This window comes from Bombina bombina, chromosome 2 (assembly GCF_027579735.1).
Source record: "Bombina bombina isolate aBomBom1 chromosome 2, aBomBom1.pri, whole genome shotgun sequence".
Classification (NCBI taxonomy): domain Eukaryota; kingdom Metazoa; phylum Chordata; class Amphibia; order Anura; family Bombinatoridae; genus Bombina; species Bombina bombina.
This window is the reverse complement of record NC_069500.1, coordinates 62194861-62213548: the sequence shown is the minus strand read 5'-3', so window position 1 is coordinate 62213548 and position 18688 is coordinate 62194861. Positions and strand designations below refer to the sequence as shown.

The following is an 18688-nucleotide window of genomic DNA, read 5'->3' as shown; positions in this document are numbered from 1 at the left end:
GATGTAACCTATAAACTGTACAACTCAATTGAAAAACAGACTGAAATATTTTAGGTGGAGGGAAGTAAAAATAAAAAAATAAAAATAACATGGTGTGCACACCCTTAAACTAATACTTTGTTGAAGGGGATGTAGCTGTGTTCAGAATTAAGCAATCACATTCAAAATCATGTTAAATAGTAGTCAGTACACACCTGTCATTATTTAAAGTGCCTCTGATTAACCCCAAATAAAGTTCAGCTGTTCTAGTAGGTCTTTCCTGACATTTTCTTAGTAGCGTCCTACACAAAAGCCATGGTCCGCAGAAAGCTTCCAAAGCATCAGAGGGATCTCATTGTTAAAAGGTATGAGTCAGGAGAAGGGTACAAAAGAATTTCCAAGGCATTAGATATACCATGGAACACAGTGAAGACAGTCATCATCAAGTGGAGAACATATGGCACAACAGTGACATTACCAAGAACTGGCTGTCCCTCCAAAATTGATGAAAAGACGAGAAGAAAACTGGTCTGGGAGGCTGCCAAGAGGCCTACAGCAACATTAAAGGAGCTGCAGGAATATCTGGCAAGTACTGGCTGTGTAGTATATGTGACAACAATCTCCCGTATTCTTTATATGTCTGGGCTATGGGATAAGGTGGCAAGACAAAAGCCTTTTTTACGAAGAAAAACATCCAAGCCCAGCTAATTTTGCAAAAAACACATCCGAAGTCTCCCAAAAGCATTGTGTGAAAAGGTTTTATGATCTAATGAAACCAAGGTTGAACTTTTGGCCAAAATTCCAAAATATATGTTTGGTGCAAAAACAACACTGTACATTACCAAAAGAACACCATACCCACAGTGAAGCATGGTGATGGCAGCATCATGCTTTGGGGCTGTTTTTCTTCAGCTGGAACTGGGGCCTTAGACAAGGTAGAGGGAATTATGTACAGTTCCAAATACCAGTCAATATTGGCACAAAACCTTCAGGCTTCTGCTAGAAATCTGAACATGAAGAGGAACTTCATCGTTCAGCATGACAGCAACCCAAAGCATACATCCAAATCAACAAAGGAATGGCTTCACCAGAGGAAAGTTAAAGTTTTGTAATGGCCCAGCCAGAGCCCAGACCTGTATCAGATCGAAAATCTGTGGGGTGGTCTGAAGAGGGCTTTGCGCAGGAGATGCCCTTGCAATCTGCCAAGTCAAGATGTGCCATGCTGATAGACTCAAAAATACTGAGTGCTGTAATAAAATCAAAAGGTGCTTCAACAAAGTATTAGTTTAACCAACCATATTATTTAATTTTTTTATTTTTACTTCCCTCCACCTAAAATATTTCAGTTTGTTTTTCAATTGAGCTGTACAGTTTATAGGTCACATTAAAAGGTGCAAAAAGTTCTGAAATAATTTTTTACACCACAGAAACCTGACATTTTAAAAGGGGTGTGTAGACTTTTTATATCCACTGTAAATATATATATATATATATATATATATATATATATATATATATATATATATATATATATATATATATATATATATATAGAGAGAGAGAGAGAGAGATAAATATACAAACCCCTTTAGAAGGTCACTTCAGGTCCCACTAGGTCCCTTGTTTCTTAGTCCTTTCCATGGTATTTCTATCCAGAGAAAAATATATGTAAAAAAGGGACTTACCCTGTTCAGCAGTTACAGCAGCTGCAGGTCTGATAGCCTCATTCGGCTGCCAACAGGGACCTGTAGAGAAAGAAAGAACAGAGTAACCAACCCTGGCTTTCTACAAAAGGGGGTAGCAATAATGTTAGAAATAAAGCAAGGACTACCTCACCGTTTTCTAACTGCTAATAGCCACCATTACTCTTACTAAAGAGATTGACATGGACACAGCATAACCCCAATCCTTGCTTTCAGGGAAAAGTACCCATAAAAGGATTTAATATCTTCAGACACCAAGTTTGCACATCCTCCATTGACAAAGGCAAAGAGAATGACTGGGGATTATGGGTAAGGGAAGATACACTTAACAGCTTTGAGGGTGCTCTTTGTCTCCTCCTGCTGGCCAGGAGTTAAATATCCCACTAGTAATTGGAATGACGTTGTGGACTCTCCATGCCATAGGAAAGAAAGACAGTTTACTCCCATGGAATGCCCATCAAATTCCCACAGAACGCCTATATATTCGTGATGTCTGTGATCAACTTTGTTAATAAAGACAAAAACAAAATTTATGCTTACCTGATAAATGTATTTATTTTTTGACACAATGAGTCCACAGATCATCTAATTACTACTGGGGAATATCACTCCTGCCCAGCAGGAGGCGGCAAAGAGCACCACAGCAAAGCTGTTAAATATCACCTCCATTCCCTTCAACCCCAGTCATTCGACCGAAGTAAAAGGAGAGAAAGGAAGCAACAAGGTGCAGAGGTGTCTGAGGTTTATAGTATGACAAAAGCCTGTCTTAAAAACAGGGCGGACCATGGACTCGTGTCAAGAAATAAATACATTTATCAAGTAAGCATAGATTTTGTTTTCTTTCTAATGACACGGGTCCACGGATCATCTAATTACTATTGGGAATCAATACCCAAGCTAGAGGACACAGATGATACGAGAGGGATAAGACAGGGAACCTAAACCGAAGGCACCACTGCTTGAAGAACCTTTCTTACCTTTCTCCCAAAAGAAGCCTCAGTGAAGGAAAAAGTATCAAATTTATAGAATTTAGAAAGTGTGAAGAAGGACCAAGTTGCAGCCTTGCAAATCTGCTCCACAGAACTTCATTTTTGAATGCCCAGGAAGAGGAAACAGCCCTCGTAGAATGAGCCGTGACTCTCTCAGGAGGCTGCTGTCCAGCAGTTTCATAGGCCAAGCGAATGATACTCCTTAGCCACAAAGAAAGAGAAGTAGCCGTAGCTTTCTGCCCCTTACTTTTCCCAGAGAAAACCACAAACAGAACAGAAGATCCTTAATCCTTAGTCGCCTGTAGATAGAATTTTAACGCACGCACCACATCTAGGTTGTGCAGCAGACTTTTTTTTGAGAAGATGGGTTAGGACATAAAGAAGGAACAACAATCTCCTGATTAATGTTCCTATCCGAAACCACTTTAGGGAGAAACCCTAACTTGGTACGCAAAACTACCTTATCCAAATAAAAAATACGGTAAAGAGATTAACACTGCAACGCCGAGAGCTCTGAGACTCTACGAGCAGACGAAATAGCAAAAAGAAACAAAACCTTTCAAGATAACATTTCAATATCTAAGGAATGCATAGGCTCAAACAGAGCCTGCTGAAGAACTCTAAGAACAAGGTTAAGACTCCAGGGAGGAGTAACAGTTTTGAACACAGGCCTGATTCTGACCAAGGCCTGACAGAACGATTGCACCTCTGGAACATACGCCAGACATTTCTGTAACAAAATAGACAAGGCAGATATATGACCTCTCAAGGAACTGGCTGATAAACCCTTCTCCAAACCTTCTTGGAGAAAGGCCAGAATTCTAGGATTCCGAACTCTACTCCAAGAGTAGCCTCTAGATTCACACAATACAGATATTTACACCATATCTTATAGTAAATCTTCCTGGTAACAGGCTTACGAGCCTGAATCATGATCTAAATGACCGACTCAGAAAATCCCTGCTTAGATAAGATTAAGCGTTCAATCTCCAAGCAGTCAGTTTCAGTGAAACGAGATTTGGATGAAGGAAGGGCCCTTGAAGTAGAAGGTCTCTCCTCAGTGGAAGATGACATCTCCACCAAGTCTGCATACCAGATCCTGCGAGGCCACGCCGGTGCAATGAGGATCACCAACGCCCTCTCCTGTTTGATTCGAGCAATAACCCGAGGAAGGAGAGCGAACAGAGGAAACAGATATGCTAGACTGAAATTCCAAGGGACCGCTAGAGCATCTATCAGCACAGCCTGAGGATCCCTCGACCTCGACCCGTACCTCGGGAGCTTGGCATTCTGACGAGATGCCATGAGATCCAGTTCCGGCTGTCCCCATTTCAAGCTGGAAAACACATCCGGATGGAGTTCCCACTCCCCCGGGTGAAAGGTCTCTCAGAAAATCCGCCTCCCAATTGTCCACTCCTGGAATGTGGATCGCAGATAGAAAAGCAGTGGTGGGTCTCTGCCCACTGAATAATCTTGGTTACCTCTGTCATGGCCAAGGAACTCAGAGTTCCCCTCTGATGGTTGATGTAAGCCACTGAAGTTATGTTGTCCGACTGGAACCTGATAAACCGGGCCGAAGCCAACTGAGGCCGGGCCAGGAGAGCATTGAAGATTGCTCTCAGCTCCAGAATGTTTATGGGTAGAACTGACTCCTGCTGAGTCCAAGTCCCCTGAGCCTTTAGAGAGCCCCAGACTGCTCCCCATCCCAACAGGCTGGCGTCCGTTATCACAATCACCCAGGTGGGTCTGCGGAAGAAGGTTCCCTGGGAGAGATGATCCTGAGACAACCACCAAAGAAGAGAATCCTTTGTCTCCTGATCCAGATGTAATCGTGAAGACAGGTCCGTATAATCCCCATTCCACTGCCTGAGCATGCATAACTGCAGAGGTCTGAGGTGGAAACAGGCAAACGGAATGATGTTCATGGCAGCTACCATCAGACCGTTTACCTCCATACATTGAGCCACTAATGGCGAGGGGAGGACTGAAGCGCCAGACAAGAATCGAAGATCTTTGATTTTCTGACCTCTGTCAGAAATATTTTCAATGTATTTTTAGTGCTTATTGACATTTAAACAAGGGATATTTTTATTATAACGGGACACAACAATCAAGGATAACTGGTCACATTTGGATTTTATCATCAATTCACATTTGGGACATTATTATTTGGATCCGATTGGGACTTTTTAACATTGTTAAAAGGGACTTAGGGTGCCGGCACACATTATCACTTATATTTGCTTTAGTTAATTTCCTACAGTTTCATGCTTAGCTAGCTCTATATTGTTATATATTTTATTTTCACAATTGTACACTTATATACTTTATTGCATACCAATTCGTACCTACCTCATTTTTTGACGCTTGTACTATTTATTTATTCATCTATATTTTTCAAATATGGTGATTTATGATTTATATATTGTTTAATTCACATCCCAATTTTTTATCACTGGGATTAAAGGTAATATTAACCTTTTATAGGTGGGCATTTTGTATCGAATCATACATGTTTAGGTATATATTTGCCTTAACACTCTATGATGTCATTTAGTTAGATTGTATTTGTTTTTTTGTTTTTTATTAAATTCTTTTTTATATATATTTTTAGGTGCATATGATCCTTTGATAACACTATGTATATTCATGTTTAGTTGGTATAGCTGACTCATTTAGTTGACCTTAGTAATACTTTAGCCTCTGGCGCTCCTATAGTTATCTTCTCTGGAGAGAAAGGCTTACACTTGAAGTTTCGAAAGGAACGAAAATTACTTCTACGTCCCTTCTGCTTATTCCTCTTATCCCGAGGGAGGAAATGACCCTTGCCTCCAGTAATGTCGGAAATAATGTCCGCCAAGCCTGGCCCAAATAAAGTCTTACTCTTGAAGGGAATCGCCAAAAGCTTATCTTTAGACGACACATCCACAGACCAGGATTTCAACCATAAGGGGCTCTGCGGGCCAGTATGGCAAACCCAGAAATTTTTGCTCCTAGCTTAATAACCTGAAGGGAAGGGAAGCATCTGTAATAAAAGAATTGGCCAATTTAAGGGCCTTGATCCTATCCTGGATCTCTTCAATAGGTGTGTCTGTCTGAATAGAATCAGACAACGCATCAAACCAGTAGCAATACACACCGCAGCTTGCCATTTTAAACCCTGGTGAACATACATCTTTTTGAACAAACCCTCCAACTTCTTATCCATAGGATCCTTAAAAGAACAACTATCCTCTATGGGAATAGTGGTTCTCTTAGCTAAAGTGGAAATTGCCGCTTCCACTTTGGGGACCGTCTGCCAGGACTCCTTGATAGAGTCAGCAATAGGAAACATCTTTTTAAAAATAGGGGATGGAGAAAAAGGAATACCCGGCCTCTCCCATTCCTTAGCAATCATCTCTGTAGCCCGATCTGGTACAGGAAAACCTCTACCATGGACGGTACATCAAAATACTTGTTTAGCTTGCTAGACTTCTTAGGATTGACTGCGACCGTAGTGTTGGAGTCGTCCAAGGTAGCCAAAACCTCCTTAAGTAACAAACGGAGGTGTTCCAGCTTAAACTTCAGCATCAGAAGAAGGAGTTACATTGTCTGAATCTGAGATTTCACCCTCAGATGCTACCGAAGTATCCTCCTCCTCAGACTTCTGGGAGGGAAGATTCGATATAGCCACGACTTTGTCAGAAGCCTTACTCACTGATTCTTTACATTTCCTCTTGCGCTTTACCTGCAGCATGGGAAAAGCAGACAACGCATCAGATACCGCAGAGGACATGAGGCTAGCGATGTCTTGTAACGTAACTCCAGGCGGAGTTAGAGAGAAAGCACAGGGCACTGCATGTGTGGGCGATAAAATTTGGGACACTTGAGGAGAAAGCTGCGGCATATATTGAACATTGTCATTAGAACAATCCTGAACAGCATCCGCCTTAGACAATGTTGGTTTAGAAAAAAGTCTATCCCTGTAATTTAAAGTTCTCTCAATACATGAGGAACAGAAAGGGATTGGTAGTTCCACATTAGCATCAAAACATAAAGAACAAGTCAGGGCCTCTTGGTCCATCTTAACTCACAATAGAACAAATTACAATTAAATAAACTTAAATTTATGTATTTTGTAATTTTTATTGAGGTTTAGTTAAAGGCATACATAGAACATCATAACAAATTCAATGTTTCAGGAGTAATAAAATAGACATAAAAAAGACGTATAGCCAACAAGTTACATAGCTTGCAAACATTATATAGATAGGGTGCTAATCCTTCAGGGACCTTCTAAATGACACAATAAATTACCTTTGGGCCAACAAAAGTAACAGGTAGTAATAAAGCGAAAGAAGGAAATTGTAACTAAGGAGACCACTTTTGGATCTCATTAATAAACCTCGAATTTTTAATTTAATTTTTTTTTTTAGAATAGTTAGTAATTGGTATTGTAAGCAATAATAAGAGTAAATATATAAACTTGCTGTGTAAATAGTGTTGTAAAGTATGTAGGTATAAATAGTTAGAGTATGGCATAGACAAGATAAGCCATATAGATAGCCCTCCAGCAGTAGGAGGTATATTATAGGGGGGTGGGTGGGGGGAGGAGGTGGTAGGTTAACTAGGGTTTATGCGAATTATGTGAAGTACCATGAATAGGGAGATAAGGGTAACAGAGCAGGTCCAGCCTGCACTAGAAACCCATCCCCCGTTGTTATGTGGCAGAATTACAAATCACTTCATAGTCCCAGCAGACTCAAAAAATTAAACTATAGCGCAAAATCTTTACTACTATGTATATGGCTTTAGAGGATAGGAAAGGAAAGAAAACATATCATTCTCCCAACAGGGGATTGTTAGCCAGAATGTAATAAGATAGAACTCAGTAGATCAGTTGGATGCAGTAGTGCTTAGATTATTAAAGCAAGCAGGGTATTAGTGTGACCATATCTAAATATGGTTTAACGTAGTAAACTCTACTGGCCAGGTATGGGCCCTATACCCGGCCTAAGTGTGCCTTAACATTAGATAAATACCCAATAGCTAGAGGGGAAAACATGCATCACCTACTATGGAGTTTACATGCAACACGCTACCCCTATCGTTGTGATACTAGTGGACACCATTTGTGGACCGCAAGGGCAGGATATTTAGTATAATCTTATTTACCGCCCATCGGCTGGAGACAGGAATAAGTGTACAATCTGCTCTTGGGTTCTGAGACATTGCTGTTGTTCTCATATTAAGGGACACAAAAAACTGGTGTGGGGCAACAACAAGACAGTATAACATTCATAGAAATACATGAGGCTAAACCACACAAGAATAGAATATATTTAAACATTAGCAGTCAAACGTTAGCATAAGAGACAAACAAAAGGACATGCAGCTCAATTTCGTGTCAGTGCTAAACTATATACATATAAAAGGTGCAAGTCCACAATATAATGCGTGACGCCCATACTAAGGAAAGCATGGTGGAGTCCTTCAAATAATGAGTGTAATTTTTGTAAACAGGCCTGTCTCATGAGCACTAATGCGATGGCCAGATTTGGGCTAAAACACATCTTTATTCCCTGTGGAGGTGTTTCCTCTGCTAGGGACACTGCAGCGGTGGCCACATTAACCAATTCCTTTCCTAAGGTTCAGTGAGTCTGGAGTGTCAAATATTACTACTGTGGATGAAATGTCTGTGTGACCACTAACATCATTAGGGCTGCTTAAGGAACACAGTAGAAATGCTGCAAGTTTGTCCTGTGTTACACTGCGCTCAGCCATAGCCCACTGCAGAGATGGTTGTGGAGTAAACTTACAAAGTTGTCTCATCTGAAGGGACACGCTACTCCTATTCTGCTTCACTACCCTCAAGTGAAGTGCCTTATGTCGAGCCAGGAGGTCCGACGATGCTGCTCTCACTGTTGCAGATGTCTGTACTGAGAGGTCTGTGCTGAGAGCCTTTACTGTTAGGTGATCAGGGTAAGTATGACTCGTGGTGACCTTCCCATCTTCTCCTGCGGTACCTCGCTGCCAGTTTACTTTCTTCATCTGTTGCTGCTGGTAAGGTTCACTGGCAGTATTCTGTGTGGCCGTCACTGTCTGCTGTGGTTCAGGGTTAGTTAAGTCATCCGCCACCCAAGTCGTCTGCCTGGCCTTAAATTGTAACATCAAGGTGACAGCCGGAGTTGCTGGGGCAATGCGATGTGTATTGGCATTCACACTTTTTCCCAGCACTTCCTCCAAGCACCCCTCCAGGCGTAGAAAATGATTGTTAAGTAGGCATTGTAGCTCTTCAAGAAAAGTATGATTGAAAAGCGCCATTGTGTGGGTATTCCGTTGTTTCCCCTGCAGGGTCTTAAAAATGGCCGCTTCACTCAGCCTACGCAGGCCAGTCTCATTTATGAAATGGAATTCTGCTATTTGCAGGCGCCTTCTGGTTCCCAGATGACACGTTCAGAATCTCTGATTCTCTGGCTATAGGATATATTGGCAGTTAGGCTGATTTGAGCAATTTATTACATATTTATAGATGAAAAGTTGCTAGAGGTATGCTAGCATGCGACTGCTCAGTATCGGCGTTGGCTCCGCCCCGTCTCAATAAACTTAAATTTAAGATAAAAATTAAAACACAAAAACCTTACTGTCTCTTTTAAAATTTAAAACGTAACTTTTTTATTTTTCTTGCAGTAAGGAAAAGAAAATCTAACACAAACACTCCGGAGCTTTGCTGAGGTGCCTACCTGCCTAGCTGACACTGATAGTATTCCCTTTAGTAGAAGAATCCAGAACTCGACTTGAAGCACAGTAAAAGGCTGTCCGGTCCTAACAACGCAGCAATAAATGTTTAATATGTGCTATCTTCTGAAGCTCGGCTACCTGAAACAACCCTGTCACCCCTCCGTAATCAGGAAGTGAAGGGGAAAAGGCGCACAACAGCAAATTGCCGCCTCAGCTAGCCCCGCCCATTGTGGGCGTCTAAAAAAAATCAACCTCCCAATCAGCAAAATGTGTTCTTTAAAGTTAAGCCGCCGGGAGAAGTGAAAAGCGCCAAACATGAGCCTCATATTATACTCCTTAGCCCCAGTGCCTGCCATTACTGCCTTATCCTTAAATGTTCCCCCAACCATATAGGAGAAGTCTAATGTCCCCTTTAAACTGGTAATAAAGTGCCCAATTTTTCCTACATTCCATCCAGAAAAAATAAACTCAGCACTTACCTCAGAAATCTGCCAGGCAGCAAGGCAGCTCACTAGGTCTGAGAGGTCCTCTCCCTCACATGGACCTGTGGAAACAGAGATAAAGACTGAGTAATCTTACTCAGGCTTTCAGTATTAGAGCAGCATAAACTACATGGGATGCGCAGTGAGGATTGTACCCAACCAGTTCCCATTGCTTGAAAGCCACCACTGCTCTACTGAAGAGACTGATATGGACTACGGCTACACCCTAGGACAAAGCAGAACAATCTTGCACTGCTGAAAAATAAAAAAAAATCTTGCTTGAAGAATCTTCTTTCCAACACCTAAACTTTACCACTTCCTTGCTCAAATGTAGGCAAAGAGAATGACTGGGGTTGGAGGGAAGGGAGGAGCTATTTAACAGCTTTGCTGTGGTGCTCATTGCCGCCTCCAGCTGGGCAGGAGTGATATTACCCAATAGTAATTAGATGATCTGTGGACTCGTGTCATTAGAAAGAAAAAACCTTCCTGATAAACCTATTAGAGCTGGTGAATACATATATACACAATGTATCTGTATTGTATAATGTTATAATATGTATGTAAAGTCTTGTCGTGATAGTAAAAGTCATGTATTTTGCCTTTTTTTAGGAAGATTTCATGTTCGCAATATTAATATTTCAAAGAAGACAGTAGCCATGACTCACTGTTCGCAAACGTGTTATAATAATAATAAAATGTAAGCGGGTTCAAACCATGTTACCATTAATAGAGTAAGCACACTGCATACTGACATCAAACCTGCTCAAGCTCCTTGTGACAAGTTAGATTCCGTTTAGGTGAATAGGAATTATGCTTTGATATTTAATATAGGCATGGGCAAGATTTCGGGATTCGGCATCTGTTTGCTAAAGTTACATTTTAATTGTGCACTCACTAATATTTTAGTGTAAATAGGTTGATATGTGTCACACTAGTTACAGATAGTTTATATGAATAATAGGTGCTAATGGGATGCGCCTTGCTGTTCCTCATTTTACAAATGTATGCTGTATTTGCATTAAGCACCACCCTTTAACCCCTTCACACTGTGGGACGTTCCATGCTGTCCTAACAGTGCTGGGCTTTAACACGGTTAGGACGGCATGGAATGTCCTACCTTATACGGCGTCCTACAGCTTCCCCCTTAGACTAAGTTAAGACTCTGCCTGGGGGGCGTGCCTAGCAGTGTAGGCAATCACCCATGATCCAATCCCGGCTTACAAATCAAGTGATCGTCATTTTTCTAATTGTGTTTACTTGTTAACACTTTAGTGCCGGCACAAAGGGGTTAAGTTGTTTTAGGATTATTTCCTACACCCGGAAGTTTTTTTTTTGTATTGATAAATATCAACCAGTGTTAATAAATTACTCAATTGAATAATCTCAATACTAAAGCACAGCTGGCTTGATTACTTCATCAGAGATTAGGAAGCCCTGGTATACTTGTGGCCTTTGTTGACTGTTAAGAAAAAACAGACATGTTTAATATACGTAACATACATAAGCAACCCATGCAAATCCCTTGTCCAGTCTCTGCTTTACGGTACCTTAAGAAGAGGCTTCCCTTCCTTTTCTTTGTCTTCAGCATCAAGCTTAATATCCAATTTTTCAATTAGTTTGGCAGCATCTTCTTTCTTGAAATTCATAATAGCATCAAATACCTAGGGATCAAGCATAAATTAGTGAATTTTTGTTTAGCCTTTAAGGAACACATTTTGATCATTTATACCCTACTTGTTTCTTCTGATAAATTGAACTTGAGTTGGTGCATTAGCTTTGCAGACTTTACAGAGTACGTGTGCATGCATGTATGTATTATTTGTATAGCACTGACCATATACTGAACAATTTACTTTTGTACAAATACAAAAGTAAGACAATTTTCAACAGTCCCCGTCCCGATGAGCTTACAGTTTAATTCACAGTGATAAAGATTTACAGACATAAAATGGCAGATCAATAAATCCTAATTCTGTCATGGAAAGATAATGTTTAAATCCATGAAATTATTTTTCAATGTAATCCTCATACTTCTGCTAACAACTTTGCAACAAAATAAATACAAAAGTGAATACAAAGGGGAAGATTGTATCTCTGTGGCAGTGATCAAGTACGCATGTGCAGGAAAAGCTGTATTTACTTTTGTTTTATCCGGAGCCTGATACCTTTTGCCACATCTTGTTATATGTATTGAATAAACTTGGATGATTTTACTTACTATCCGCTTGGCAAGTTTGTCGCCTATGTATCTTAAGTGTGGTAGTGTTTTGAGATTGCACTATTAGTTTGGCATGTGGACGGACACACTGCTTCCAGTACTTGATATGTTTGGCGCTCCCACTCAATATGGTGCATGCACTGAACAACCATCGGTCCTGTGACTCTCCGTAGAGTTCATCAATGGTAGCCATGGCAAAAAAACTCAAACTTGCCATATCTATTCTCTTTAATTGTTTTTCATAATTTTCAAGTAACATTGGTATAGCAACCACCTATAATGGTCACTCCTCTCTGCAGAATGTCAGTCATCGAAATTCCTTTTGACGTCTCAAAACACAAATTGCATAACTTTGGCAGCACTTGCTTTGGCGCAAAATTTCCACTGCTTGCGTTGTGCTTTTGTCTCTGGATGTTATTGGTGTATTTACAACTGATCCATAGTGACAAATCGCCCATAAAATCATCATGATTACTTTGAGATCTTGTCAGACGTTCTTGTGAACTCGCCATCCACTGTCTATTCTGGTCTGCAGTCAAGTACCCATCATGCTGGCAATATTCTCTTGTCTAAAACATGCAGTAAAACGTACCATATAACAACTATTTTGTGTTTTTGTCTTCTGTCATTTACCACTATGTCATGAATTTTCTCCACAGTTTCTTTAGTGGCAACTGTTGTTAGGTGACAGGACTATCGTCCTAACAACACTTTTTAACTGTGGGGTAAGATGGAGTAGTCTTCTAACTTATCAAACATATCCTTATGTATTTCTGTTAGAGTTGAGTTTTTTCCATCAGGTAATTGACTGCACGATATTCATTTTCTTACAATCTCTACAAACTTCACAATAGCTCACACAATGGGCCAATTACAAGTGGAGCTCAAAATGCCAACAATATATAGAGTGCCAATATCACTGAAGTGCAATCCATTTTTGGTTAAGCTCTTTGCTATACACCTTAAATGTTTTTGAATGCATAATAGTAATTGATAACAGCTAATACTTGTTTTTTAAAAGCTCCAAAATATTTTGGAAATTATGCAAGAGGTACACTTAAAGGGACATGAAACCCAAAAATTTTCATTCATGATTCAGATAGAGAATACAAACATCTTTCTAATATACTTCTATTATCTAATCTGTGTCTTTCTCTTGGAATCATTTGTTGAAGGAGCAGCAATGCACTACTGGTTTCTAACTGAACTCATGGTTGAGCCAATAATAATCAATATATATATGCAGGCACCAATCAACAGCTAGAACCTAGGTTCTCTGCTGCTCCTGAGCGTGCCTAGATAAACCTTTCAGCAAAGGATAACAAGAGAAGGAAGCAAATTAAATAATAGAAGTAAACTGGAAAGTTGTTTAAAATAGTATTCTCATTCTGAATCAGGAAAGAAAATTTTGGGTTTCATGTCCCTTTAAAAGCCAACTTGTAATGAGCTCTCTACTACCACTTCTCATTGAGAGCAAAAGATGCGCTACTTATCTATCAGATGCGCTAAAATGCTTTTAACCAACAACTTTTAATACCTGATTGAACATTGTCTGACAAGGCTAAGCGCAAAGTTACGCAGCATGAATTCTCAGTTAATCTCGACTTGTTATCTAGGTCAAAATGCCCTGTAAATAAGAAAAAGAAAACTTTAAGCAATTTAAATTTAACATAAGTACACTCAAAACAATATAGAATAATATACTTTTATTGCAGTAATTAAGACTTATTGATATACCATCGTATGAGGGCGACTGCGTACGTTTATTTGCGCTTAAGTACTATATATAAATAATAAACACGGCAATAATGAGGAGGGGATACTTCAAACAAGCCTAAAAGGCTGATAAAGAAATGATTTAGTGGGTACCCAAAGACAACAAACAAGAGACACTGTTCCAGCGCACAGAAATCTTCACTGAGCTATTGAGGAGAAACATGCAAGGCTGTACAATTAATAGCGAGCCAGCCATTTTATGGAACTAGTAGGATAGTCTATGACTCGATAGGCACCTGCCACAGGTGGTGTCATTATGCTTGAAAAACAATTTAGTCATAAAAATCACTCAAAGGAACAAAAAAAAACCGCATTTCATGATTCAGATAAAGCAAACAGTTTAAAAAAAACTTTCAAATTGACTTATTTTCTTTGTATCCTTTGTTAAAAAGCAGGAAGGTAATCTCAGGAGCGTGCACGTGTCTGCAGCACTAGATGGCAGCAGTTTTTCAAGAATGTTATACATTAGCAAGAGCACTAAATGGCAGTACTTTTTACTGCTATGTAATGCCCGAGATATGTGCATGCTTATCTGTTCAACAAAGAATAACATGAGAATAAAGCAAATTTGATAATAGACGTAAATTGGAAACGGTTTTAAAATTGTATTCTCTATCTGAATCATGAAAAATAAATGTTGGCTTTAATGTCCCTTTAAAGGACATGAGCAGAAATGGAGGTGAAGGTAAAACATTGCACAGAAGTTCACGTGTTAAACACAATCTACCATTTTCCCCCAAACTGATAAACTCATTTACAGTTAGTCAAAAGAGAATGCTCTGACTTTGTTCAACCTGAGGCAAATACACAAACTACTTTCATGTCACACACCTGTCTGGTGATGTAACAAAGGCTGGCACCATTGTACATTTCCTAATACAGGGCTAGATTACACGTGGAGTGCTAATTATTGCTCACGTTTGCGTACTAACCAGACGTGCAAAAAGCCGAAATTACAATATCGCAATCATGTTAATGTATACCCCTATAGACTTCAATGGAGCTTGAAAAGTTGGGGAAAATAACTAACACCCTACTCGCGCGCAAACCCAATCACATTTTTTCAAGTGCACTAACCCGACATGAAATATTAATATTTCACATTCCAACGTTCTTCACATAGCAGAATATGTTCTATTTATTCTTAAATACACACATATATATATAAATGTTTTTGTTTGGTAAAATATATATCTATACCTATATATATATATAGATGATAGAGAGAGAGAGAGAGAGAGAGAGAGAGAGAGAGAGAAAGAAAGAAAGAAAGAAAGAAAGAAAGAAAGAAAGAAAGAAAGAAAGAAAGAAAGAAAGAAAGAAAGAAAGAAAGAAAGAGAGAAAGAAAGAAGGAAAGAAAGAAGGAAAGAAAGAAAGAAAAAAAGAAAGAAAGAAGGAAAGAAAGAAGGAAAGAAAGAAGGAAAGAAAGAAAGAAAGAAAGAAAGAAAGAAAGAAAGAGAGAAATAGAAATGAATAGATATGAAGGTATAGGTATATAAACACATATATAGAAATACGTATTTAAGAATAAAAAGGACATTATCCTGTAAGTGAAGAACATTGGAATGTGTCTGGGGAATCCTTATTACAGCTAAGTACAATGTCAGTGTAACACCACGGCAGACTGGGATTGACATAAGGAGAGAAGCGTCAGGAGAAGAGCCGTTTAGAGATCATCTCATTATCAGTGCTATTTATATACCTAATAACGGTTGAGGTAGAATCAGGTGAGTGCATTTTCAATACTCCTCACCATATATACGATTCAGTTTGTACATACTGCACTAGGAGCACCCCCTGTGCGCTTGTCCTACTTTCTGTCTTATAGATTTTAATTGGAGGATCCTCTCTTGGAGGCAAATCTGCTTGTGGGCTGAGCTGCACTTTGCCGGGGATACAGTGGAACGAGTCCCAGGGATACTGAGAGACACTTACTGTATATCTGTGGACTACCCAACATCTTGTACTAACTGTAAATACTCTAGCTATATTTGGCTTCTGATCAGTGCAGATAGATACCACCCAGGCTGGGTCTGTTTAATATTAATATTGGGGTTTTCTTATTGAATACTTTCTTTCAGTCTTGTCATTAGCGCTGCTACAACTCTCTCTCTCTCTCTCTAAATATATATATATATATATATATATATATATATATATATTTTGTATATAATTGAATTTCAGTCTTGTCATTAGCGCTGTTACAACTCACATTTTATTTATAAAATATATATATATATATATATATATATATATATATACACACAAAATAGAAATGGCTGCAGCACTCCAAGTTGTTTTTTTATAACATTTTTATTACAAGCAGTGAAATACAGGCGACGTTTCGGGCTTCTGCCCTTTCTCAAGCCAAGTGATTAGTACATAATCCAACTCCACCTTTTATAGGCAGTCCATGTGACACAACACAGGTGTAAATAATTACAATTGTGATAATACATATTCTTTCAACAGAATAAAAATAATCAATAAACAGTGATTTTGTTTCATAATCATAACTATGCATTTCTTATACAAAAAACCTTGTGATTTTCAACATATGTAATTCTTTAAACACCTTCTTATTATTAAATATTTAGTGTTAATATGAGGAAAATATAAAGTGACCTTAACAGTTCATTATCTTATCTGTGAATTATGTGAGATACTTTTATGTTAGTGATTTTTCATTACCATTTATTAATGCTATTTAAAAAAATCTTTATTATATTAAAAACCGTAATCAAACTAACAACTAAATTCTAATCTTGCAAGATATGTTTTTTCTCTGATGGATGTTAAACAGGGGAATGCACACACTCCAATATTATTTACTATATGTAAACCATAACAACAGCATTCGAAATAAAAACCTTATGTTTTTTCAAACAACCTATTTTTATATTATGTTATTCAGCACATCTCTTTTTTCAAGTTGTTCTCTTTTCTTTATGTGAATCTTGATCGTTTCACCCGACGTCCTTTCGGTGGCCGACTTGCGTTGCCTCTGGTATTTTCGGCCGCCCCTCCGCCTCCGTCTTGGCCCGGGCCAAGACGGAGGCGGAGGGGCGGCCGAAAATACCAGAGGCAACGCAAGTCGGCCACCGAAAGGACGTCGGGTGAAACGGTAAGATTTTAATGTGTATAAATGTAGTATTGCTGTAGTTATAGAAAGATGGCATTATTACAGTTATAAAAAGGTTAATATGTTCTGTTTAATATTTTAAAACATCAGGCATGGAGCAATGCTGAGGTAGCCAGTTTACGTATACCAAGAGTTAAGATCATATATGGGTAGAGAAGTTTGCTGTAGGTAGCAAAAGCTTACAATAGGGTAGAGCACCTTATTTGGAATAGAGCCAAAAGTATATGGTCAGCATTCTTAAAGGGTATAAAGGTTAGGAGAAAGGAGAATAGACAGAGTTCATCTTTAGAAAGGAAAACATCAATGATACATGCTATAGCCAGGACTCCCACAGGAAACAAACGGGGTAATATTCATTTATGTATTATCTCTCTGTTAAATTGTTTTTATGTGTTTAACCTTGTAAACAGTAACATGTAATCTTGTTATTTATCTGTTCTTTAATAAATGTGTGATGGTTTAAATAGTTGAAGGTAGTATGGTTGTCTGTTTCTGGAGGGTTTCAAAGATATACAGTACGGTATATGAAATTCGTTTGTACAGGGCCGATTATTAATATATTTATATATTAATTTTTAGACGTGAATGGTTTTTAACATAAGATCCTTTGGTTATTTAAGAGTAATATCTTACAAAACGATCAAGATTCACATAAAGAAAAGAGAACAACTTGAAAAAAGAGATGTGCTGAATAACATAATATAAAAATAGGTTGTTTGAAAAAACAACATAATTTATGCTTACCTGATAAATTCCTTTCTTCTGTTGTGTGATCAGTCCACGGGTCATCATTACTTCTGGGATATAACTCCTCCCCAACAGGAAATGCAAGAGGATTCACCCAGCAGAGCTGCATATAGCTCCTCCCCTCTACGTCAGTCCCAGTCATTCGACCAAGAATCAACGAGAAAGGAGTAACCAAGGGTGAAGTGGTGACTGGAGTATAATTTAAAAGATATTCACCTGCCTTAAAACAGGGCGGGCCGTGGACTGATCACACAACAGAAGAAAGGAATTTATCAGGTAAGCATAAATTATGTTTTCTTCTGTTATGTGTGATCAGTCCACGGGTCATCATTACTTCTGGGATACCAATACCAAAGCAAAAGTACACGGATGACGGGAGGGATAGGCAGGCTCATTATATAGAAGGAACCACTGCCTGAAGAACCTTTCTCCCAAAAATAGCCTCCGAAGAAGCAAAAGTGTCAAATTTGTAAAATTTGGAAAAAGTATGAAGCGAAGACCAAGTTGCAGCCTTGCAAATCTGTTCAACAGAGGCCTCATTCTTAAAGGCCCAAGTGGAAGCCACAGCTCTAGTGGAGTGAGCTGTAATTCTTTCAGGAGGCTGCTGACCAGCAGTCTCATAGGCTAAACGTATTATGCTACGAAGCCAAAAAGAGAGAGAGGTAGCAGAAGCTTTTTGACCTCTCCTCTGTCCAGAATAAACGACAAACAGGGAAGAAGTTTGGCGAAAATCTTTAGTTGCCTGCAAGTAGAACTTGAGGGCACGAACTACATCCAGATTGTGTAGAAGACGTTCCTTCTTTGAAGAAGGATTTGGACACAAGGATGGAACAACAATCTCTTGATTGATATTCCTGTTAGTGACCACCTTAGGTAAGAACCCAGGTTTAGTACGCAGAACTACCTTGTCTGAGTGAAAAATCAGATAAGGA

General features: G+C 39.0%; 1 protein-coding gene across 1 annotated transcript in view; it reads right to left on the bottom strand.

Moving 5' to 3' along the window:
- LOC128648424 (elongation factor 2) overlaps positions 1 to 18688 on the bottom strand; it is a 196233-nt gene that overhangs the window by 91031 nt on the left and 86514 nt on the right. The window contains exon 7 of the mRNA XM_053701080.1: positions 11421 to 11534. Coding sequence (XP_053557055.1) covers positions 11421 to 11534 — 114 coding nt within the window. The remainder of the gene's footprint in view (positions 1 to 11420; positions 11535 to 18688) is intronic.